A 24,128-nucleotide genomic window follows, 5' to 3' on the forward strand; every position below is an offset into this window, starting at 1 on the left:
TAGTACTAACAAAACATAACAGGACAGGTAGAAAAGATGTCAGAGACAAGAAACTTGCAGTTCAGTAATAACTTGCCTAGTTACAATTCAGCAGCAGCAGAGCTGACCTCTCCAGACTAAGAAAATCCTCCCTGGAGCTTCTGCGCATACTTTACACAGTATGGAGTCTGGGGATGCTTGAAGGCAAGGGAAATAAATTATTGCCAAAGGTGGCAGAAGGTCCCTAGCTGTAGCAGCCAAATTTCTCAAGTAGTCATTTTGTACAACACTTTGAAGACCCAATCTTCCAATGTGCCTGTATTCAATGGAACATCATTCAAAAATCACTTATATGTTGAATAACTTTATTAAATTGTCCAGAAGCTTTTTTCGGAGTTTGAATTCTTACGTCATGCAAGACAAAACAGTAACCTCAACAGTACTTGTCAAGAGGACGGCTCTGCCTTTTACAATCGAATGGCTACTGAGAACACGGAAAAGCGAATTTGATAATCCAGCTTGGATGTTTCTCATGAAGCCCCCCTAGAGCTGACCACACACGCCAGTACCAGGGCTTCTAAAACTCACGGTTGGATCCTAAAATGAACTCAGTTAAGACGCAGACATTTACCACCGTGTCAGGAACCACCTGTCCCCCGGACTAACAACTACTCCTCACTGTAACTGTCCCAGCGCTTAAACGAAAGAGCATTATCACGATGCGTTCGCAGCTCAGCTCAAGAGTCCAGGTCCCTAAAACTCAGCCCGAGACAAGGCGCCGCGGCTGATGTGAGCCACCGGGCCCGCGCGCGGCACGGCGGCCGGGGCCCCGGCGCAGGGAGGAGCCCTCGGGGCGGCGCCGGGACAGCCCCTCGGCCGAGGCGGGGAAGCGGCGCCAGGCCCGGCTGGGAAGCAGGCGGGGAGCCAGGCCGACCTGCCCACCGCTCTGCCCCGATCCTTCGCAGCGCTGGGGCGGGACTCCGGGCGGCCCCGGGCCGCGTCGCTTCCCTCGTCAACCGACTTTCCCTTTAACACGGCGTCTGGTGGGCTGCGCCTTCCCCGCGCCCACTCAGGAAGATTAAGACGCCTCCACAGACCCGCTAAAGACGGAGCCCCAGCCGCTCCGCCACCTCTCACGCCCGTCCCACGTCCCCTCCGCAGGCCCTCCCCCGGCCAAGCCGCACGGGCTCCCACCGCCTCCCTCGGCCTCGCCCAGCCCCCGCGCGCGCCCCCGCTTGAGGCGCGGGCCACACCGCCCAGCCCCCGCCCCGCCCCGCCCCGCCCCGGCCCGCGCGCCGCCCGGAGGGAGGGGACGGCACGAGGCTTCCGCAATTCTTTTCTTGCTTTTTCCCCCACTTTGGGGAGCGTCGCCACAACAGCAAGAGACAGGCCCCAGTAAAACTCCACGATCACAGATTAACTAGTCCTGAAAGTCGCTTCGCCTCCAGAGCTCGAGAGCTCATCCCTCCTCCAAGGCTCGAGCTCCGCCCCCACGGAGCCCGCCCCCAAGCCGCCCCCGCGAGCCCGCGCTTACGCTTTCCGGGCGGTGCGACGCGCTCGCCCCGCCCGCCGGCCCCGCCCCCGGCCCCTCTCCCTCTCTGGAGAGCCGGCGCGCACGAACTGGGGCGTGCGGCGTCAGGGACGCGGGGCCGCCTCGTCCTTCCCACCTTCCTACACTGTTGCTACTTTTCGCTGTGAGACATTGCAGCTTCTCTTCCCCTTCCGTGAGTCCCTCCTTCCCTCTCCTCAGAGACGTCCCCCACTCGCCCCGCGCCGCCGCCGCCGCCGCCGCCGCCGCCGCTGCAGCTCGCGCGCCCCCAGCGAGCAGTGCGCGTGCGCGTACGCGGGCGCGCGGCCGTCGGGCCCCCGCACTCCCCCCGCCCCGAGCGGCTATAACTTGGCTGGCGGGGCGGAGGCGCCGCCGGAGTCGGAGGGCGGGGAGCTCGGAGGAGGGAGCTCGAGAGTTGTGGAGACTAGTGACGGGGAGAAGTCGCAGCCCGCTCCGCTCGGCTCCTGCCCGTTCCCCTTCTCGCGCTCACACATCTCCTCCGCCTCCCGCCCCGGCCCGCGCCCTCGCCCCTTCTCTCGCCCGGGGGCCCCTGCCGGTCGCTCTCCGGCTTTCGGCGCGGCGGGGGCGCCCCGGGGGTGCCCTCGCCCTCGGCGTGGGGCGCGCGGGCGGCGGGCGGGCGGGATGTGGCGCCTGGTGCCCCCGAAGCTGGGCCGCCTGTCCCGCTCGCTGAAGCTGGCGGCGCTGGGCAGCCTGTTGGTGCTGATGGTGCTGCACTCGCCGTCGCTGCTCGCCTCCTGGCAGCGCAACGAGCTGGCCGACCGGCGCTTCCTGCAGCTCAATAAGTGCCCGGCGTGCTTCGGCACGAGCTGGTGCCGCCGCTTCCTCAACGGGCAGGTGGCGTTCGAGGCGTGGGGCCGCCTGCGCCTGCTGGACTTCCTCAACGTGAAGAACGTCTACTTCGCGCAGTACGGCGAGCCCCGCGAGGGCGGCCGCCGCCGCGTGGTGCTCAAGCGCCTCGGCTCGCAGCGCGAGCTGGCGCAGCTCGACCAGAGCATCTGCAAGCGGGCCACCGGGCGGCCCCGCTGCGACCTGCTCCAGGCCATGCCCCGCACCGAGTTCGCGCGCCTCAACGGCGACGTGCGGCTGCTCACGCCCGAGGCGGTGGAGGGCTGGTCCGACCTGGTGCACTGCCCCTCGCAGCGCCTGCTCGACCGCCTGGTGCGCCGCTACGCCGAGACCAAGGACTCGGGCAGCTTCCTGCTCCGCAACCTCAAGGACTCGGAGCGCATGCAGCTGCTGCTCACCCTGGCCTTCAACCCCGAGCCGCTCGTGCTACAGGTAGGCGCGGACCCGGCGGGGCGGGCGCGGGGCGACCCGGCTGGTGGCGAGTGGGCTCTTGTCCCCTAGACGCGGGCGCAGCTGGGATTCGACTACGGGCCCTTCAACGCCAGAGGGAGCGCGTGCTTACTCCCAAAATGTCTCTGCAGCGTTTCCCCGGCCCCCTCCCCGCCTCTCCGCGGGTCGCCGCCGGCGCAGCGGCCCCCGAGCCCCCGGCCCTTCCTCGGTTCTTTGCAAGTGTGTCTGGACCGCGTTTGCCCGCCCCGTTAGTACCCGCGTGGCTGGCCTAACTTCGGCCCCGAAGTCTGTCTTTGTTTTAGTCCTTAGCTTATTTGACCTGGCAAATCGTTGGGACAGCCTGTCTGGGGACAAGCTGGGGAAGATAAGATGAGAGAATGGGGACTGTGATCAGGGGTGGGGGAAATCCGCGAGCCGGGCTTTGCATGGGTTTAGGAAGGGGAAAAAGTAAGGCATCGTTGGACTTGGGGCTGGGAGGGTTTAAGGCCAAGACGGACGTTTGCATCCTGGTCCTGTGACCTGCCCTGTTCATCTGGTCATTTGGCTGCAGGAGGGAGACGAAGTGTGGGCCGGGGGGAGAAACGGGGGAGAGATTCCCACCTCTCGCCTGGTTAAGTTAGTGGCTCTCTGGGGACTTTATTTTGAAAACAGATGTGCCGTTTAGGGGAGTAGGTTGCGATCTTTTTACAGGTGACAGCAAAAAAGAAAACAAGCCCCCAAAACTGTGTTTACCTTTGGAGTAGTTACTGAGTTTCCACGCGTTCTGACCCGGCTTTAGCGCGCGTCCTTGGCTGATGGGTACGACGACGCGGGGGTTGTGATCCCTCCCGGGGAGCGCAGGGGAAGTTATCTTGCTACTTTTCCATGCCAGTTTTGCAATATTTCAAATGCAAGGGTAAAGCGTGACTGAAAATCCATCACAAGCAATTTTGCCATACTTCACGCCCTTTCTGCCCTGCTACGAATGTCACTGATGGCCGGGGGCGTTGTACAGGGTTGTGTTGTTGTTTTAAAATCTAAAGTGCATGAGTAGGAGTATGCAGTGTTCATTTGTATTGCTTGCTTTTCCCAAGATCTCTGCTGCCCAGCTTAGCTAAGAGAAACCTGTTTTGTTTGATTAGTTCAGCCAAATACTTTCAACACAAAATATTTTGCCTCAACCAAGACTTTAGTGTGGGTCTTAGTAAATTTTAAGCTGTCATAGGATATATGCAAAGGGTCAAATTTAAGATTGTGTGTTAATTACTGCTCTCTCTAACACTGAATGGTATATAAGACTGCTTTAAATTTCCTCAAAGAAATTACTTTATTTGGTAGTTTCCAAACTAGTCAGCCTCTAAAGCTGAAGCCCATATTTATGATACATACATTTGATTTGAAACTTGTCTTTTCTATTTAAGCTGTCTTTTATCTTTGAGGAGTAGATGTTTGTTAGCAAAGTTGGTCCCTGGAGAAAGGTTTAGCAGTAGTTTGCTGAGTAGATAGTTTGCCAAATTCTCTGGGACCCAAGAATTGAGTAAGGAGCTACCTTAGTAGTAATACAGATTTTTTGCACTTAGAATAGTGACTGCCTATTGAGAGATTTTCATCAGGTAATTCTGAGTATTGATGTATTAGAAACAACTAATATTTTAAGAACACTATATCCAGTTATTTATAAATATGTCATGGCTTTTTAATATGAGAAACTTTGGCATTTGATTTGCACTAAGGTAAATCTGCTTTCTTTCGGAAGCTTTTATATTTTCTGAAGTTTGAAGTTGTCTTGGCTTTTTCAGTTTACTTTATAAAGTTGAGATAATCAAGGGTGCTTGTATCTTGTTTTCTGATTAACTCTTCCCTCAAACTTAATCTTTCTTCCTCTGTTTTACTCTTTAGTGATAAACAGCTTTAAAAGAATTACAGTTATATTCTTGTAATCTAAACTTAGTGACTCACTTGCTCTTGAGTGGGTAGATAGATGGGCTATAGGACAAGACTTTGCTTTCAGTATGAGGAAATACATGTTTCAACATTGTTGACTGTGACATTTGTAAATTGCTATTTTAATTTAGGCAGCCTAGTTCTATAGTCAGTCACATGCTGTGTGAAATGTAAATGTGGAGTCTTAATACCAGTCAATCATATTGGTATGTTTATTTTTTTACCTGATGAACAATCAAGTAGAAAAAGAAACTCTCTTTTAAATAAGAGATCTTCCTACAGCTGCTACTTTCTTCATAAAACCTTTGGTAACAACTAGTGAGTTAGGAAGTATGAACAATATAGTTGAGGTTTGATGATAGTATAAAACTACTAAAAGGAAAGGAATCTCAAAATTCTGTGACCAAGTGCAAAGATTGTTACATACGAAGTCAAATCATTACGTTCATTACTTTTTGTTGACTAGACAAATGTATACAATTTTAGTATTTATACTGGTTTCTAGGAGCTGTTTATGGTTGTGTTGGGATATTAAATGATAATGGTAGAAAAACTCACTCACATTTGGCTCTGTATTTTTTGGTTCATGTATTTTTAAAAATGTTTTTAAGGGTACAAGTGTGTGTTTTACAGCTTAAAGAGGAACTCACTTTTTCTTTTTCTTTTCCAGGAGAGGGAGCCACTTAAGGAATTTTTGGACAGTTGATGATAACTAGATTTTCCTTAATTTTTGGACAATAAAAGATAACTTCTTTGGAAAGAAAGGCTTTCGAGCTGACTTCATCAAACTATTCTTAATAAAACTTCCAATGTTGTAAACATGCTTCCAAAATAAACATTTAAGAGTCTCCTTTGATAAGATACTAAAGAAAGAACTCAAAAATGTATATGATTGAACCTGTTAAACTCGCCTCTTCTGATTTTAAGAAATAACAAATTGAAGTTTCTCTTTTGCCTTGAAAGGAGACAGGAAAGGTTAATTAAATGTCTGTAAAATATATTGTGCATATGCCTTATCTATGTAAGGCTATTTAGATTTGTAATATAAATTTCCCAATACTATGAATAGAATAGAATGAAATAGTATGAAAGAACAACTCTGCCCATTGTTGGATAGTTTTACTAGCTTACGGCAGCTTCTCTGGCTGTAAGGAAAGTTGTTCTGCCATAGAATTATTATCTTCTAAAAAAATTGTATAAACATCAAGCAACAAGATAATGCTAGTGCCCTTAACTTCTACTGTGAGACCTTCCTTTCCTCTTCACATTTTTACTTCACCAAGAAGTGTATTTTAATTACAAGTATGCCATAATCCATAAAGCTATGAAAAAAATTGGGGAGAGGGACTTTGTTGATTTTGTATTGTATAATGACATTCTTAGAAGGTGAAAAAATTGAGGTGTTGAAGTATTTGGCAAGATGTTTTCTGTTATTGGTAAATTTTCTCCTAGTATTTCTACTTACCTATTCTTGAATTTATAGAAGTTGTGGGTGTGGGAGAGAAATGCCGTCTGGATTTCCTGAAGCCCAGACTGTATGTCTGACTTTATGACCTGGAGATAGTGAAGATGATCTTGTCTATAGAAATAAAGAAAGCTCTTGGTTGTTTAGAGGGGAGGAGTTGAGGTTTTGTTTTACTGTCGTATTTATAGAACTTTATTTGTCTTAAGTTTTCTGAATCATGGTTTTAATAGAATTTCCCTAATTTTTACAGTATGTAACTATTATTATTTAAGCTATGGATTTTAAGCTTTCATGTCAAACCTTGTAAATGACATAATATATGTGAAATACTTCATACAGTACCTGATGATTAGTAAGCACTCAATAAATGTTAGACATTAAATAAGGTAAAAGTAACTAACTGTCTCGTGCATTTGATCAGCTGTTTTGAAGCTTGTTTGGAATATGAATCACCTTAAAAATAGTTATGATTCTATCAACCATACCTTTAGTTATGCTGATTTAGCCCATTCCTACATTATAGGATGAATTTTTACAGAAAACTTTGAGTGAATGTTGTTGTTTTTGTCCTTAAAAGTCATTTCTATAGGAGAAGAATATGTTTTTAAGATGCACTACTAAAAGTTATAGTTTTTGAAGTAAACAAAAGATTATGGCCATTTAACTCTCTTTCTTTAGACAAGCTGATAAACTTTTTTTATGGGGCTCACTTTACTTATTATAAAATGAGACTATTGGATTAGACCCTTTCCTTTTTAGCCACAACCTCCTGTGACTCTGAGACTCTTGATTTGAGGAATTATTGTTTTTCTACTTCTCTTCTGAGCTTAGCTTTAAATGGTGGGTTTAAGTTCTTCTAAAAGGAAATTGGGGAGTTTTGGTACTTGGTGCCTGCTAGGGGGATGGGGTGGAGGCCAGAATAGATAACCCTGTTTCAAGTTTGTCTTCCTACTCCCAGATTTTTACACGTATGAAATCAGATTAAAACAAAACAAAACCCGAGACTGCCTTTAAAGGAAAAAATATGAAGCTGATGGTAGCCAAGGATCTTGTGGGGCGATGGCATCTAGCAAGGATGTCCAGACTGTCTCAGGAGTTTCTTTTCAAGCAACAGCTTCAGGAGCCACCCACTTCTCTCTCATTGGCTGCTGCTGTCGTAACTGCCTTCCCAGATTTAGGCTTCTGAGATGGCTCTGGCTAGGTGGTTCGGGCTAGAGCACTTTTTATCTAATAAATTCATAAGTTTAAATCTAGAAGGATTTTTTTTTTCTGTTTCTCTGGTTTTTCATTGAGGTTTCATTGACACTTTTGACACTTGAACATCCTTCTTGAAAAAGCAAAAAAATAATAATAGATGCTGTGTACCTCAGGTCTAAAAAAGGAGGAGACTTTTATTTTGGAAAAGCCATGGAAACAGTCAGTCACTCCTAGGAAAGCACCACTTCCAGATCACTGGAGCCAAATCGTTTGACACCCTGGCCTATTTTCTGGATTTATCCATACCTTTTGACCATTATTAATTCTGAGGTCCTTTCTGTACTTTGTCTTATCTTCGAACTATTTTCCTTCATATTTCCACCACATGGGTCAGTACAGATTCCTCATGCACGTTGGTGGGGAATAGCTTACTTTTGGGGATCTGCTTTCTGGACGTTGGTGGTCACTTTCTCAGGGGATCATCAGACTGGTTTTTATTCTCTGTTTTTCTGGCTTATGGTCTCTGGCCTACTTCCTATATTGCTATCATTGCTGCTGACCCTTCACAGAATGCTGATTTTTTTTCTTTCTTTACTTTTCACTCATTATGTATATATTAAACTCATATGGCCTTAGACTATAAGCCTTGCATTTTTCCTATGCATATGAAGAACTTTAGTGATTGTAAAATGTCTTAAGACTAGTTTATTACTAGTAAATTTCTAGTTTAAGATGAGGATAGGTCTTCATCCTGGTCATAGACCCTGACAGGTTTTAAATTATGTAGTCAAATCTTTTATCCAATTTGTGTGTCTCTTTTTTTGTTAATATAGATTCTTGAGAGGAAGTTATCTGTGAAATACCTGGAAGCTCTTTGGACTTAGAGCCCTGGACTTAGAGTCAGAAAAACTGAATTTTATTTGTTCATTTAGTCTAAGGCATTTGGATTGAAGGGATTTTTCTAGGCAGCAAGTAGCTTACTGTGTAGGAGGTAAGCATATAAATGACTAATTGCAATCAATACAGCATAATAAGCCCTACCAAAAAACATAGTGCATTCTGTCAAATGACTCCTTTAGGGAGGGACATCTGGGTGTATCTTCATAGGAAGATTTCACAGAAAAATTGACTTCTGAAGGCTAAGTGAGATTTTGCTCATAGGTGGGAGTGGGCAGCGCAGGAGTGGTGGGGGGCAGTACTGAGTTGGCATTCTGTCCTACCACAAAGTTGTAGGATGTCATTGAGCAAGTTACTTAGTGTTTCAGAGCCTGAGTTTTTTAATCAGTAAAATGGGAATGTTAATACTTATCCAACAGGATTGTTTTAAAGATTAAATGAGATAGAATTATTCAGATAATATATATGAAATATCTTCACTTGTAAAATTTTTATAGTGTATTACTACTTTGCAAATCAACTGATTCCATTTTTAGACAGCTATAGTTGTTGAAAAGTTGTTTAGTACATTATGTTCACATCTGTCTTAGAAATATATAAATTTCACTCTTCCTATGGCAGACATTCAGATGTCTCCCCCTTTACATATACACACATCATAAATACCTAGGTTTTTTTGAATAGTAATTAAATGGAGGCTTAGGGATTTGTCCCATATGAAGTACAATGAATAGAATGAATATTGTAGGAAACAGGGTTTAAATAAGGATTCAGTAATATGAAGCAAATAGTTTAATTTTTCTCTGTAAATCATTACTACAGTGTAATAATTGTACCTAGTACAGTGATGAGTGATAATTTTAAGAATAGGGGTTAAGTGTAGGTTATTTATAGGTGTTCTTAGACTCTGAGACAGAATCCAAAAAGATTTATTAACAGAGGTAGGTATGATGCTTCAGAATCTTCTTCATATTTTGCCTTTTTAGTGCTTATTTAGAGTTTTAACTGTGACGTGAAGAGATCTGACAAGAATTGTGTGGCCTTGCTCAGTAGTGCCAGGAACTGATCTCTACGCCCTTGGGATACAGGCCAGGGCACAGTTTGTGCAGGCCTTTGCTTTCTGGGGCATTCGGTGTGGGCAGCAAACAAAGAACAAGGTAATTTCCCATTTTACATACTATAAAAAGAACAAAGCAGACTCGTGTGATGGAGAATTGTAGTGGGGATAGAATACTTTAAATTGAGTGGTCAGGAAGAGTGACATCTTAGCTGAGGTCTGAATGATGAGAAAAAGCCAATGGTGCTAAAGTTCTGAGGGCGGAATGTTTTTAGGCAAGAGATACGGCAGATCCAGAGGCCGCAAAGTGGGATCAGATGTAAGAGTAGGGAAGAAGCATGGTAGAATATAAGGTCATCGAGGTAGGCAAGGACTGTATGTCCATAGCCTTGTAACCATTCTTAGTGAGTTTAAGATTTTATTTTCAAAGCAATGGGAAACAATGGAAGTGTATTTGGCAGGGCCTGGTTTGTGGAAAATGGGTTATAATAAGGGATAAGAGAGGAATCAGGAAGACTTTCACGCTAGCTCCTGGGAGAGAGCTGGGTGGTTTGCATTAAGATGGATGCAGTGGAGGTTATCAAAAGTGGTCAGACCCAGTGTATTTTGGAGAAATAACTCACAAGACTTCCTGGGTGGGTTAAGGTATGAGGGAAAGGGAAAAATAAAGATTCGTCTGAGCAACTACTGAGTGATGATTCCATTAGGACGAGGAAGCCTAGAGGAGAGAGATACTATGCTACTAGCAGGTGTTTTGCTCTTCTTCTGGGGGCCTGTGTTAATTTAGTTTGTGTATAAAGCAATCAGGGAAGTTAGTACTGTTGTATTTGGTGGACTGATTAAAGAAATTGGTTCTTGACTAAAGAAAGTAAGGTAGCATTCTTACGTTATTGGGTCCAAAAGAAGCTTATTATATCTTTTTTCTTTGACATTTTGTTTTATTGTGAGTAAATGTTTGAGTATGGTGTTTGTAGGTATGTATTTCAGCTTCAAAATGTGAATCAAGGTTGCTAGTTGCCAGAGTAGGTAAGAAAGGGTCAGTTGACTAGTAAATTTATGCATATTTAAAATTTGTGGCCAGGTTTTTTTTTTTTTTTAATGGAAGAGAGCATTTCTTAACCCATTTATTGTAAAAGATAATTTATTTCTATTAAACTGAGGTAGTTTTTTCTGTTGTTGATGTGTTTTGACATTCCCTTCCAATTTTAGATACAGCTGTTGGACATGATATTCAGTGAAATAACACAACCTTGCTAATTTCAAGGCATTGCTTAATATTGTTGGAATTCTAGGTGGGTGGAAAATGGCATTCAGAAAATTAATGAAATAAGTGAAACATATCCTAGGACTTGAAAATCTTGAGATTTTTAAGATTCTACAGTATTGGCAATGGATTTTGGCCACTGTTTGGTAGTATAAATTAAGAAGCTAAGGTCTTAAAGAAATTTTAGAAAAAATTAGGTAACCATTAAATCATCCCAGTAATTTTACTATGTTCCCCCTCCAGACAGTTCACAAAACTGTGAACACATTAGTCTGTCACCAGCACAGTTGACTAATCTCTATGAACAGCTGTTATAACATGCGTTACTACAGTGGGATTTTGTTCAAATTTGGGCTTTTAAAAATAATTTTGAAACTTACATTGAAGCTTTAAGAATTTTCTATGCTTTTGATAGGCGTGTACTTTCTAAAAGTGTTCTCAAATTTATTTTTGGGGTGTGTGTAGAAATGCCAGTTCCGTAGAAAACCTATAACCAGATTTTAGATTGTATGTTTTGATTATTAATAGATTTTTTTCAAACCGTTTTCTTTTTGCTAGGTATTTCCTCACTTAAAAAGTCTATTGCAGCACCTCTCTTCTTTAGGCAAACTGCAAAGTTATGTTCCTTTTACTGGAATGTTGTGATGTAATAAATGAGTATAAAATATTTTACATTTCTTGTATGAAAGGAATTATCTTTTAAACTTAGTATGCAAACCCTACTTTTGGTTATGTAAGGAGACAAAAAAGATAATGGAATACAAGCACTTTAGAGTTGACCTTATTTTAATCTATCAGTTTCATGGTGTTCTCTGTAAGTAAATTAATTAATAAAACCAAAAAGTAATGTTATATATTTTTACTCATACATCCCATGTCTCCTTTCTTCATGACTGTGTTTTGACATAATAGAATAAAATGACTTATGGATCTGGTAGGACAATGGCTACTGATCAAAGGGTATTGTGATAGTGTAAAAACTTGTTTTTTAGAATAACTTTATATACCAGAGGATATTGGTTAATTCCATTGTGTAAGATGTCTCTGAATGTTAAGGCTTTGGCATAGGTGTTTTTTATGGCAGGTAGACCGTATTGAGGAGCTTGTGTTTTATTCTCCAAGTGCCAGCATGATCTGGGCCCTCCCTCCCTCTCCAGACTCCATTGCCTCAAGCCATTTCCTCCTTATTCATTTCACTGCAGCTGCTTTGGCCTTTCTTTTCAGTTCTGAGAAGACAGCTTCTGGCTCCAACCTGTGCCTGGAACATTCTTACTGCCCCATCCTCAGTCTGTCTAATATTATACTCATCCTTCAGGTCTCAGCGCTCCTTAGAGAGGCTGCTCTTTACTACCCAATCTAAAATAGGTCCCTACTCTTCTTTCTCAACATACTCCACTTTTCTGTAATTTGTAACAAATTCCGTAATTTATAGTTTATATGTGTTTAATAACCATCCTCCCAACTCAGGCTGAAAAAGCTTCCTGAGAATAGGGACTATGTTTTATTTACAACTGTTTACTTAGCATTTCATGGTGGAGTTAGGCTAGATCTAGGATTTTTTAATTTGAAATCTATGTTCTTTTCATTCCACAATAACTCTCTTGTTGCCTTTCTACTTCAGCTGCTTATTGTAGTCACTGGAATGTAGGTTAACGTACGATCCTTTATCTGTAATTCCAAATTTACAAACCTGTAGAAAAATAGATTTTGTCAAATTAAAAAAAAAAACAAACATGAAAACACATGAGGTAATTTATATGCTTTATCCCACTTAGGATGAATAAACTTACTTTATTTTTGCAGCACAATAAGTTTTCTTGTGGGGTGCCTGCCCCAGACTCCTGGAGGTGTTGCATAATATGAGTGTGAAATCTGTGCACTGTTACCTTTCCAAAATCTGAAAACTTCTGAAATAGGAGGATGTTGGATTGAGGGGTTGTATTAGCCTGACTTCGCCTCTTACTACCCCTGTGACTTTAGGCGAATCACTTAAACTGTGCTGATAAGACTGAACCAGTTTTACAACTCACGGTGTAAGTTCTAGAGCCTCCAACTCTAGAATTCTTAGATTTCACATCCTCTTTATTGATCACATAAACTATCAATAGATAGGTAATAGCTTACTTAAGCATTTAGAATTTGCTTTGTAGTGCTTACCTATTATAAATGAAAAGCAAATTACAGTGCTGTGTTTATCTGTATTCATGTGACCAAGTTTTAAATTTTTTGTATTTTTAGTGCTGTGGATGCCCTATACATTTTTCACAGCATTGAGCCTTTTTAAAGTTTGGTAACTAATTTATATACTCTGTTGTAAAATAGAAACTACTAGAGGACAGTTAAGATGTATTTCTAACTTAGTGGTTCTTTTGCTATATTTGGAAGGTGTTCATTATTTGTAGCACCTCTCTTGATGAATATCTGGATGTTTTATTTAGTAGGTTTAAATACGAAATATAAAAATGTTTTGGTAAGGAATCTACAAAGTACCTTTCATAATTTTTTTCCTTTGATCCTTGGATTGCCCTGATGATTATGGTGGTACAAATATTATTCTAGTTTTATGGAGGAAGAGACTAAAGCCCCAAGAAGTTTTGACTCTGCCGTGGTCACACTGCTAGTGAGATGCAGAGGTGAAGGTGGACCTTAAAAGCTAGCCTTGTGATTTCAAGTCCATTATTATACTTATATACTGTATTTCCCTTTAAATATAGAAATTTTATAAAATATTATCACCATAAAGAATATAAAATGTCTAAATTTTCTAATCTTTTGTATAGTATTGATTAGATACATTTTATGTCACCTTCATTTTATTTTCTCTTAAAATGGAAGAAGACCTTTGTGGTTTCGTTTACTTGTTTCTGAAACCTTGGTTGTAAGCTGCTGTCAATGCATATAATAGATAATATTGTTATTAGTATTATTTGAATTTTATGATATTCAAGAAGTAGCTTGCAGTTTTCTGTTACCAAGAAGAAAAGATACCTAGACATGGTGATTTATCTTAGATTTCATATTCAAAGTACTTTTTACTTTGTAAATGAACAATGAAGGCATTTAATGTTTCCCTAAATCTTAGGAGTTAACCATGTTTGGCTTAATGCTTAAATTTCCATTTTTAATTTTTACATTGGCAGTAATAGTAGATATTGTCTTTGGCTGTTCACCAACTTAATTTTTTGAATATAGTAATAGAAAAGTAAATATATAGTTTTATAACTGTTTTGTGTCTTTGTACAATCTTTAACATTATTTTTAAAGACTGCGTATTACACTTTATGACATACATTTGAGCGTGATGAGACGCCCTGAACAATTAATTGGAGTGCCTCCAATCCAATTAGAATATAAACCATTCCAAGTTTAAAGACTCCTTCCTTCAAATGAAAAGTATTTGTACATATTTTTTCAGCTGTAAATAATTCATTAAAATGCACACGTTTTAGTTGATTAAACTCTGTGCCCTGTTGTTCTAGGCACTTTGAAAAGTGATTTTAAGATTTGGTTTAAAATAAAAAAATGTGAACCTCAGCAGTAAACTTCTCATGCTAGCCACTGTGGTTTATGCACTGTGGGAGTCTGGTAATCAGGAAGTAAGTTGTGTTTCTCATGGCTCCATGTATTTACCGAATCCAAGCCCTAACATCTTAAAATTTTGTCTCTCATACTCTGCTTGACTGTGGTAATTTACTTCTAAGCCAGAATTGTTTTAAATACAAATTTTAAATATTTTGGCTTCCTTTGAGCATTTTCTTTGTGCTACAGTGTGTTCAATAGAATTCTGTTTTCATTAATGAAATCTGACTATTTCGATTATACAATGAAAAATTCTTGTCATATGAGCAAGTGGTGTGAATTAGTTTATTAAAGTTCTTCCAAAAGATTAGGTAGCAAACTATATGAAAGAATTGTAGTGCTCTTCTTAAAATGAGGCGTAGCAAGATTTCAGTTAACATTGTCAGCAATCACTGTATGAATGTAAAGTTGCTCAATGTGACATTTGTTCATATATTTTATCCTCTTCTATGAGGGACTTGGGTAATGAAGTGTATATTTGACTGTCGTTTGCCAGTTGGAAAGGCTCCAAAAACAAGGAGGCATTTGTACATGTGCAGATGTTGGCAGGGTTCCCTTTTCTCCTGTTGTCAAAGACCATTTTACTTTCACAAAGATATGTTTGTGTCTGTTCTACAATATGGCATGTGAATAATACACCAATAGCGTATGGCGGAGTTTTTTCTTTTACTTTTTGCGTGACAGAACTATATAAACTCACATATTTACTTGTCTTTAGTGTTTCATTTTTATGTCAGAGACTTTATACCTGAAGACTTTTGGGAAACAAATCTTTTGTAATCATTTCATCTAGCTAAATTTTGAAGATCAAGGAGATATTTTAAGTTGGGAGGAAAAGTGGAAAATAACATGTGGTTGGCAAACAGCTTTTGCACTTCACATTGGACATGGGCAATCTGTCACTTTTCCCAATGCCCAAAAGAAGTAAAAAATTCTTGGGTATAAGATAAAAAATGTACTTTCCACTAATTGCTAAAGAATCAGTGTATATTGTCTCTGAACTAAAATTGAATTAATTTAGTTACTGTATTTGAAGATTCATGCTATCGTATCTAAATTTCAAATTTACATAATTAGTGTTTTGTCTCAAAACTCAGATGTTAAAATTTAAAAGAAAAAAGGTATATATACAAAGAACAAGTACAGTTATTGTACATTGATAGAGTTGAATGGGGACACAAATGAAAATAGGTAATTATGGATGAAATTTTAAAGTTGATAAAAATTTTAGTCTAAGCATATTACTGAGTTTTGTCAATTTTATGAAAGCTCAGGGGAAAGTTAGTGTCACTTAGGGGGCCGGCCCCATGGCTGAATGGTTAAGTTCCCATGCTCTGCTTTGGCGGCCAAGGGTTTGCTGGTTCGGATCCTGGGCGTGGACATGGCGCCACTCATCAGGCCGTGTTGAGGCAGTGTCCCACATGCCACAACTAGGAGGACTCACAACTAAAATATACAACAACTATGTACAGGAGTTATTTGGGGAGAAAAAGCAATTAAAAAAAAAAAGATTGGCAACAGTTGTTAGCTCAGGTGCCAAGCTTTAAAAAAAGAAAATTAGTTTTACTTATTTTCTTGAGGGATCCAAGAAGAAGAACCTTCTCCAGCTCATTTAATATATGTAGATTGTTCAATTTTCAGAATAGAGGTAGGCTACATTTATATTCTATAGTGTTTTACTATGTTTCCTCTGCAGTGTTTGTGTAAACATCTTCTTCTCATAATTTCCTTTTTTCCAATTTGAGGAAAGGTGCTAGGCTGAAGGACTGGCTCTTAAAACACACTTCTGATTACGTGATCTTCCAAGAAGTTGTTTAAAATATTACTTCCCATCCTTTTGCACCCGAATGCTCATTTTGTAGATGGGCATTTTAGCACTGGAAAGTGCCTTAGATAAAGCCTATCATTTTAGTTAAGTTGAAAATGATTTGTTCATGGTCATGGAAGACTTTTGTTTTAGGATATTAATCCTCCCAGTAGTTATAAAATCTATTAGAAAACCTTGCTGAGATTAGGAGAAGAAATAATTTTGAAATTGGGCTAAGGGTGAACAGAAAATCTGGTGGCAGTGGAAAGGAAACAAGACTAACTTGGGACCAAAGGCACTTGGAGTGGAGGTTGCGTTGATAGGAATCAGTGCTCTTTATGAACCTTTGGGTGTAGGTTAAAAGACATCCTTCTCTGAATTCCACCGCTGTCTGCTTCCAGACTCGGTAAGGCCTCTATTTAGTGCTTCCTTGGGACCTGCACCAGTTTTTAGTAACTAAGACTTAATATGCTCATAATTATTTGTTCGTGTCCATCTTCTAAAATTTTTATTTTAGAGACTGTTTAGTTCACTCTTATTGCCAGCAGAGCACAAGGCCTGGTGCTGGGATATGCTTCCTGGCTAATAGGCCTGTAGTGCTGTCCATTCAAAAGAAAGGATTGATTGATTGTACTTACACAGTAAAAGGAATACTTTTATTCCTTTCAATAAGGATAAAGGAAAGCATAAGTACTTTTAGATTTGGTAATAAAGAAGGTGTCTTGTGTTTTCTTGATCAGTTGAATTCTGAGATTTTGATAGACAAGACTTATCATTCTATTTTAGCTGTATAATGTAAAGTTGTCTATTAAAAATTTTTTTTCAGGACCCTGGTAATGGTATGAATTAGAAAAGAGATCAAATTTATCTCTATTGAATTACTCACTATAACAGGAAAGCCCAAGCTCTTGCCTAGCAGCGTTCTCTACTGAGAGGATCTGGGGCTGGACCTAGGCTGTCTTCATCAGTCTCTTTTATAATATTAAGATAATTCTTTTGTAGAGTTTTCCATCTGATGAAGGTTGGCCTTTTGCAAAATATCTTGGAGCTTGTGGAAGAATGGTGGCCGTAAATTATGTTGGAGAAGAACTGTGGAGTTACTTTAATGCACCATGGGAGAAACGAGTCGACCTCGCTTGGCAATTAATGGAAATAGCAGAGCAGCTTACAAACAATGACTTTGAATTTGCACTCTACCTCCTGGACGTCAGCTTTGACAATTTTGCAGTTGGTCCTAGAGATGGGAAGGTAATCATTGTGGATGCTGAAAATGTTTTGGTTGCTGACAAAAGGTTAATTAGACAAAGTAAGTATATAACTTTTAGATTTGTTTTTTGAACACATTTTTTCTATGTCAAAATAATGTTTCCATTTATATGAAGCAAACCTTTAATTTCCTCCTTTGGTGGCAACCTTGTGTCTTTCTTCCTTTTATTTGGTGAGTATCAGTCAACACTGATTTATTATACGTGTACTTGTACTCTTAGTCACAGTTTCTCCATATTTAGTAAAATATCCTCTGGGTTCAAATGGACACGTATACTCTGTGTGTGTGTACACATCTTTTTCATATGACCTGCTGTATTCTGTGGTTTAGGAGCCTATTGCAGAATCAAGGTTTTATATTGTTACAGGCTACCAGAGAGACTGTACTGCTCTCACGGAGGCCTTATCTTTCTCTAGGATCTCTTAGAGTGATGTTCTGTATTCCGTTGTTCTGTGGGGTCCTTACAGTGATTTTTTTCTCTTTTAACCATTTAGATGATTCCTAGCATTCCAGATCACTGACTTTGGTTTGACATTATTACCTCTCACCCACAACTTTCCTCTCCATTTATTTGTGAGCTTTTCCCAGGATAGGTGGACAGAGTGTCTGAAGTGTTTTGAAAATTAAATGCCATAGAATTTTAAAGTGTCAGGGACCAAGCCTCCTGTTCTGTAACTAATCTACTTAGTAAAAGACGCCAAAGGGTTGTTGCTTGATGGTGTGAGGGTCTTGTATTTTTAATCCCCTCCCTGCCCATCATATGAGGATCTTTCGATGTACAAAGACCAAAAATTTGTGGCACCTGGGGAATGCAGTAAATGCTACAGCAATACATTAGAGTGAGAAGTACTTTTTGCATGATCTTAGCTTGATCTTATTAAATACTTCACTTTTCCCAATGCCTTGTTCTGATTCCATGCACACCAAACTACTTTGTGATAGTTTCTTGACTTGCCGTGTAGACCCTCCCACAAGGAGTGGACGCCCTGCTGGGGTGCTTCCTTCCCCTCTTGCTTCTTCCCCCATTCATGAAGGTGGCAGCAGCTTACACCATGCTTTTCTTTTTTAAGATGTGCAGTTCAATAGTTTTTAGTAAATTCACAGAGTTGTACAACTTGCCTAAACTTTAAAAATTTCATTCTAGTGTTTGTAAAAATAATTTTTTGTAATTTTTTTAATGAGCACATTGCTGGAATACGTTACAGTTTTATACCAACTAATTCCTGGCCTTGGGTCAATACAGCCATCCAGCATCTGTATTCCTGTGTCTCATACAGTGAGCATTGCTCCAGTGCCGCCTTAGCTCTGGCATTCTTGTCAAATGCCTCACATGGTGGTGCTATCTAAATGGCCACTTTGCGAAAGGCCGTATCTGCTTATTCACCCTCTTTTCTGAACTCTTTCTAGTAAATGACTTTTTTTTTCCTTCACAGGGAAATTTCGGTTTTGCTGTGGCGACTCCCTCAGTGTCCTTCCCTTTGTCATCTAAACTAGTAAAAAAAAAAATACGCATTCATCCCTCTTTTTCAGACAGAGAAGATCCATCTTTGAGAACTTGTTGCATGAGTTATCTTCTTCAACTTCCCACCCCCTCCTTAAAATATTCTCTTAACCTCCCCATAAACCGTACGTATAAGACTCTTCCCTGTTTTCCCTTTCATTTCAACTGGATTTTTTAAAAGTTGCTTACTCTACCTATGTCTTCTTCCTCGGCCTCCCTCAGCCGAGTAAAGCTTGATTTAGAAGTCTACATGGCCATTAGCAACCCCCTAATTGGCAGATTAGTGAAGTGACTGATTAGTAACAACTTCCTCAAATTCCTCCCTCCTTTTGTTTTAAAAAAGGAACTATGTAAATGGAAGGAAACCAATCTGATCTTATCACTCCCTTGCTTAGTGCTTTTAATGACTTCCCATTGTTCTTTCAGTGAAGTACAGACTCCTTGCCATGATTAGCTGACTGGTTCCTCTTAGGCCTCATTTTTAATATGCCTCTGTCCAGTGCCCTTGATGCTTCAACTTCAATGGCCTTTTGGTTTCTTGAAAGAACCTTTCCACTCCTGAGCTTTCCTATATACAGTTTCCTCTGCCTAAAGTGCCTGTCTCTCCTTCCTCCATACACAGCTAGCTTCTTGTCCTTCAAGCCTTAGTGTACATCTTAACACTAGGAGAGATCTGACCTTTATATCTGACAGTAGAGAGGGTTACTTCTTTCGTAAACCTTCCTACGGTTAGAAACCTTTCTACTGCTGGTTCCTTTATAGTGGTTCCTATAATTTATGCTAGATAATGTTTGTTTATTTACTTAATGTCTGTTTCACATACTTGATTGTAAGCTAGTGAGGGCAGGAACCGTGTTTTATCTGTTTTGTTTGCCACTATGTACCCTTCCTGCCATAGAGCAGGCATTCAAATAATCATTTGCCGAATGAGTTTTTCACTGACCTTTCCTCTGCCAACCCATTAAGTTTCAAAGTTCTACCCTCAGTCTTCTTTTTTCAACATGCTTGCCAGTATAGTTCAGCTGTTCTTCTTGGCTCCATCAGGCACATGTATGTTGATGTGTTCTAAATATTGTACTGTACCTCTGACTTCAAAGTCGTCTCAACTGTATTTCTAGTTGCATATATGACATGACCACTTGAATTCCTCATCGCTACTTTATATTTACTCTAATTTATATATAAAATATTAACAGTATTATGTTAATAATGTCTACCTTGTCATCCAATTAGGGCCTTAAATTTTATTTATACACTTACCTGTTAATTTTTGTCTCAAATATTTCCACAATCTGACTTTTTTTCCTGGACCTTCTTTTAGTTGCTGTCATCGTCTTAGTCCCTCCAGTCTTCAGCCCAGAGTTACCTTTCTATAAAACAAATCATGGTCATGACCTCACAGGCACAACCTATTTCTCTAGCCTCATCTGTACCTCATCCCTAGACACCTGTCTCACACTCTGGCCACAGTGAACTTATTGTTTCCTGAACCAGCTGGACTAATCCCTGAAGTCCATGCCTTTGTACTTACTGTACCCTGGGTCTAGAATGCTGTTTTCTCTACTTTCTTTTCAGACTTGCTGATCTTTCTTTTGGTGAGGAAGATTGGCCCTGAGCTAACATCTGTTGCCAATCTTCCTCTTTTTGCTTGAGGAAGATTGTTGTTGAGCTAACATCTGTGGCAGTCTTCGTCTATTTTATATGTGGGATGCTGCCACAGCATGGCTTCATGAGTGGTGGTGCATAGTTCCGTACCCGGGATCTGAAACCGCGAACCCTGGGCTGCCGAAGCACAGTGTGGGAACTTAACCACTACAACACCAGGCTGGCTCCAACACTTGCTGATCTTTTAAGACCTAAATCAGAACCTGTAGTTCTCCTCTCTGAAGTCTTCTACAGCCCCAGGCAGAAGTACTGCTTCCTCTGTGCTCTGCAGCATAGTGTCATGCCTCCCTATGGCACTTTCTCTGTGTGATGGAAAGTTTCCCTCTAGACTGAACACTTAAGTAGTGGGGACCTTCTTATCCTTCTGCCTGGCATTGGTGGACTCCCAATAAATGCTTGTGTATAAATATATTTAAATGTTTATAATACAATTTTAAGAACAAATACCACTATGTTAATTAGTGAAATGTTCTCTTTGGGGAAGCATTGAAAACTGTTTTAAAATGTATTTTTCTCTTTCTGCTTTTTCTCCTTTCACAGATAAACCTGAAAATTGGGATGTATGGTATGAAAGCAAATTTGATGACTGTGATAAGGAGGCTTGCTTATCATTTTCAAAAGAAATTCTTTGTGCTCGTGCCACTGTGGACCACAATTATTATGCTGTTTGTCAGAACCTCTTATCCAGACATGCCACCTGGCGTGGCACTTCTGGAGGACTCCTCCATGATCCACCAAGTGAAATTGCCAAAGATGGCCGACTAGAGGCCTTGCTGGATGAGTGTGCCAACCCAAAGAAGCGCTATGGCAGATTCCAGGCTGCAAAAGAACTGCGGGAATATCTAGCACAATTGAGTAACAATGTGAGGTAGTCTATGGTGGACATTTCTCTTAGTTTAAATATCGCTGGCTGAAACTAAACCACCAAAAACCATCTGGGAAAACGAAATTTGGAATTAATACATTCAGAGGATGATAAACTTGCACTGATAGATCTTTTGTTAACATCCATCAAAATAAGACATTACTTCAAAAATCACATGATGCTTCTGCAAATAAGTTTATTCTTACACTTTGGAGACTTGAGCATCATTGACTGCTTTGCCCCAGAATGCCTGAGTGAATTAATGAATATTGTTAAGCTATTGGAAATGAGTCTGATAGTTACATTGGCTTGTGTATCAAAGGGTACTTGGTACTTGACTTAGTTTGCATTACTATCATGATTTTGTGAATCTCTTGCATTTGCTTTGAATGTCAAGTTAGATGGGCCTGTTTTATAGGCCACTTTTCCTTCTGATGTGTAGGGGGTTTTTTTTCCATTTTTATGTTTTTTTATTTTACACAATCAGGTTACTGTAGGTGTTCATTTAAATTTGGACTAGTTTTCATTCAGTGCTATGTGCGGTACACTTTTACTGTTAGGGCAGGATTCCCAGGTTTACTGTGTTTTTTCTGAAAGCTGAGTATTTTATTATGTAAATACCTTTCTCCCCACTTTCTGTGGTTTCACCATTGCATGAGATCATTTAAGATTATTTAACAGTTACATCCCTCAATGCCAATAATTATAAGTGTACACTAAACATAAACTTGGCATATGATTCAAAATGTCATTTTGTCCTTTAAATGGCTTTAAGAAGAGTATAATAGCAATCTACATTTTGATGTTAATTTTGATTGAGGAAAAAAACACCAGTATTTTTTAAATGCTAACTAGTTCAAGATGATAATGCATATGCCAAAGAAATATTAGACCTAGTCCCATGGTTAGAATTTAAAATTGGCCACCTACTTATTCTTACTATCCCACTTCCAATACTTTTAACTCTTTCATTATTAAAGTCACATCTCCCTGGTTCTTCTTCGGTGTTGAAAAATTAAGCTACTGCTTCCAAGCATATGTACCTTAAAAATATTCATTGGTACTTTTGCAAAAATTAACATGGTAGTCATCATTTGAGTTTAATCAGGCATCATAACTTTTTATTTATTGATAGACTAGTAATTTTTACTATAAAACAGACAGTTTAGCCAGTCTGCCCAACTTGGTCTTCATTACCCAATTGTTAAACATCAGATTTGAGTATGTGGATAAAAATTAACAAATGTGTGAAATTTGTGGGCTATCTTTAAAAGTTACAGTATATAAATTAACTATCACTAATGTAAGTGATATTTTTCTGTTTGAAATTATTACTTCTGTTTACGGCAAAGTTTGGTGTAGTGTGCAGTATTTAGTCCTAGACTGACTTTATTCTAAATCAGAAAATGATTAAAATATGCACAACCAAAGCCAATTTTTTCTTTTCTTTTTCATTCATTCAACAGCTATTTATTGAGCATCAGCTCTGTACCAGGCACATTACTAGCTGCTACACACTGTCTGAATATGACATATGGTTAAGTAACTTTACAATGGTTATCAAATACTTTAATGTAGGTATTTCTTAAGTTGGAATGGCACTCATTAAGTTAGGATGATGCTTTCATGTTATTTTACTATCGTGATGGAAATTCTACTCGTACCGTATGTAACTGGGTTGCTACAAAAAGGGCAGGGTGAAATCTGAGGTTAATCCCAGTTTAAAAACTGGAAGGAGAAGGGTAAGATCTCTCCATTATAAAATAGATCACATTATGTTATTTTTATGCATCAGTACATTACATATATCAGCTAGCCCTCAAAGAAACATTTAGTGCTGGAGATTTTACAAAGCTGACTTTTTACAACTTTGGAAAACTTTTGAGGGGAGTAGGTAAAATTACATGTCAACATTCGCCTCTTACTCAAAACTTCAAATAAAATACACATTTTCAAAATGGAGCACCTTTTATATTTGATAAGTATTCATTACAAACTTTAGAATGCCAGTCCCAGAGGGGCTGTCTTTCTGTGGGTTAGCAAACGTTTATCTTATTTTTGGAGGAGTGATTGTGGTTGCAGAGCAGGAAGTGACAAAACGCTGCCAGCAGTGATTGCTACTTGAGGGAGTTTTTTATGACTACCGTTTGTCCCATGAGGTTATGTAGAATTTCTTTTATCTTTGGGAAAGATTGAGGAGAAGATAGTAAAAGAATTAGGAATTTAAAATTACAGGGAAAAATATGTATGTGAAAAGCAATAAATATTTTGTTCATTTTGCTATCAAGATGTTCACTATCAGATATTTATTATACAGCAGCAATTTATATTTTTAATCATTGCCCATTAATAGACGCAGTGAAATATTTTTGAATCAGACATTTGGGGTTTGTATGTGCATTAAAATTGTCTTTTGTACTGTAAGTTACTGTTTAATTTGAATATTTTATCAGAACTGTCTTCCTGTGCCTTTATAATATAAAGTTGTTTCTACAACTTTTAATGATCTTAATAAAGAATACTTTAAGAATCACACTTTTCAGACTATCTCTTAACTTGAAATATCCAAATTTTTCTTGAGTGGAAAGTGAGGTTGTATAAGTAAGTTATTTTTTCCCCCTTGCTTGTATTTTCATAAAATTTTCAGAAACTATCTGATTGGGTATGAGCTTAACATCTCTGCCAGTCTTCCTCCACTTTGCATGTGGGTTGGTGCACAGCATGGCTGATGAGTGGTGTAGGTTTGCTTCGGGGATCCAAACTTGCAAACCCAGACCACTGAAGAGGAATGCAGCA

At 40.1% G+C, this 24,128-nt stretch overlaps 1 protein-coding gene across 2 annotated transcripts; it reads left to right on the top strand.

The window, feature by feature from the left end:
• The first annotated feature begins 1,905 nt into the window (after positions 1-1,905).
• On the top strand, positions 1,906-23,867 carry DIPK2A (divergent protein kinase domain 2A). Of its 2 annotated transcripts, none has more exons than XM_070577588.1 (3): positions 1,906-2,827; positions 17,037-17,340; positions 21,008-23,867. In XM_070577588.1, the coding sequence occupies exons 1-3, from the start codon at positions 2,171-2,173 to the stop codon at positions 21,337-21,339; spliced, it is 1,293 nt and encodes a 430-aa protein (XP_070433689.1). In that variant the 5' UTR covers positions 1,906-2,170; the 3' UTR covers positions 21,340-23,867. The 2 variants fall into 2 exon arrangements, with proteins under 2 accessions (XP_070433689.1, XP_070433690.1); XM_070577589.1 differs by lacking the exon at positions 1,906-2,827 and adding an exon at positions 9,417-9,484.
• The last annotated feature ends 261 nt before the right edge of the window (positions 23,868-24,128 follow it).

The sequence above is a fragment of the Equus przewalskii genome, chromosome 15, assembly GCF_037783145.1.
Source record: "Equus przewalskii isolate Varuska chromosome 15, EquPr2, whole genome shotgun sequence".
Taxonomy (NCBI): Eukaryota; Metazoa; Chordata; class Mammalia; order Perissodactyla; family Equidae; genus Equus; species Equus przewalskii.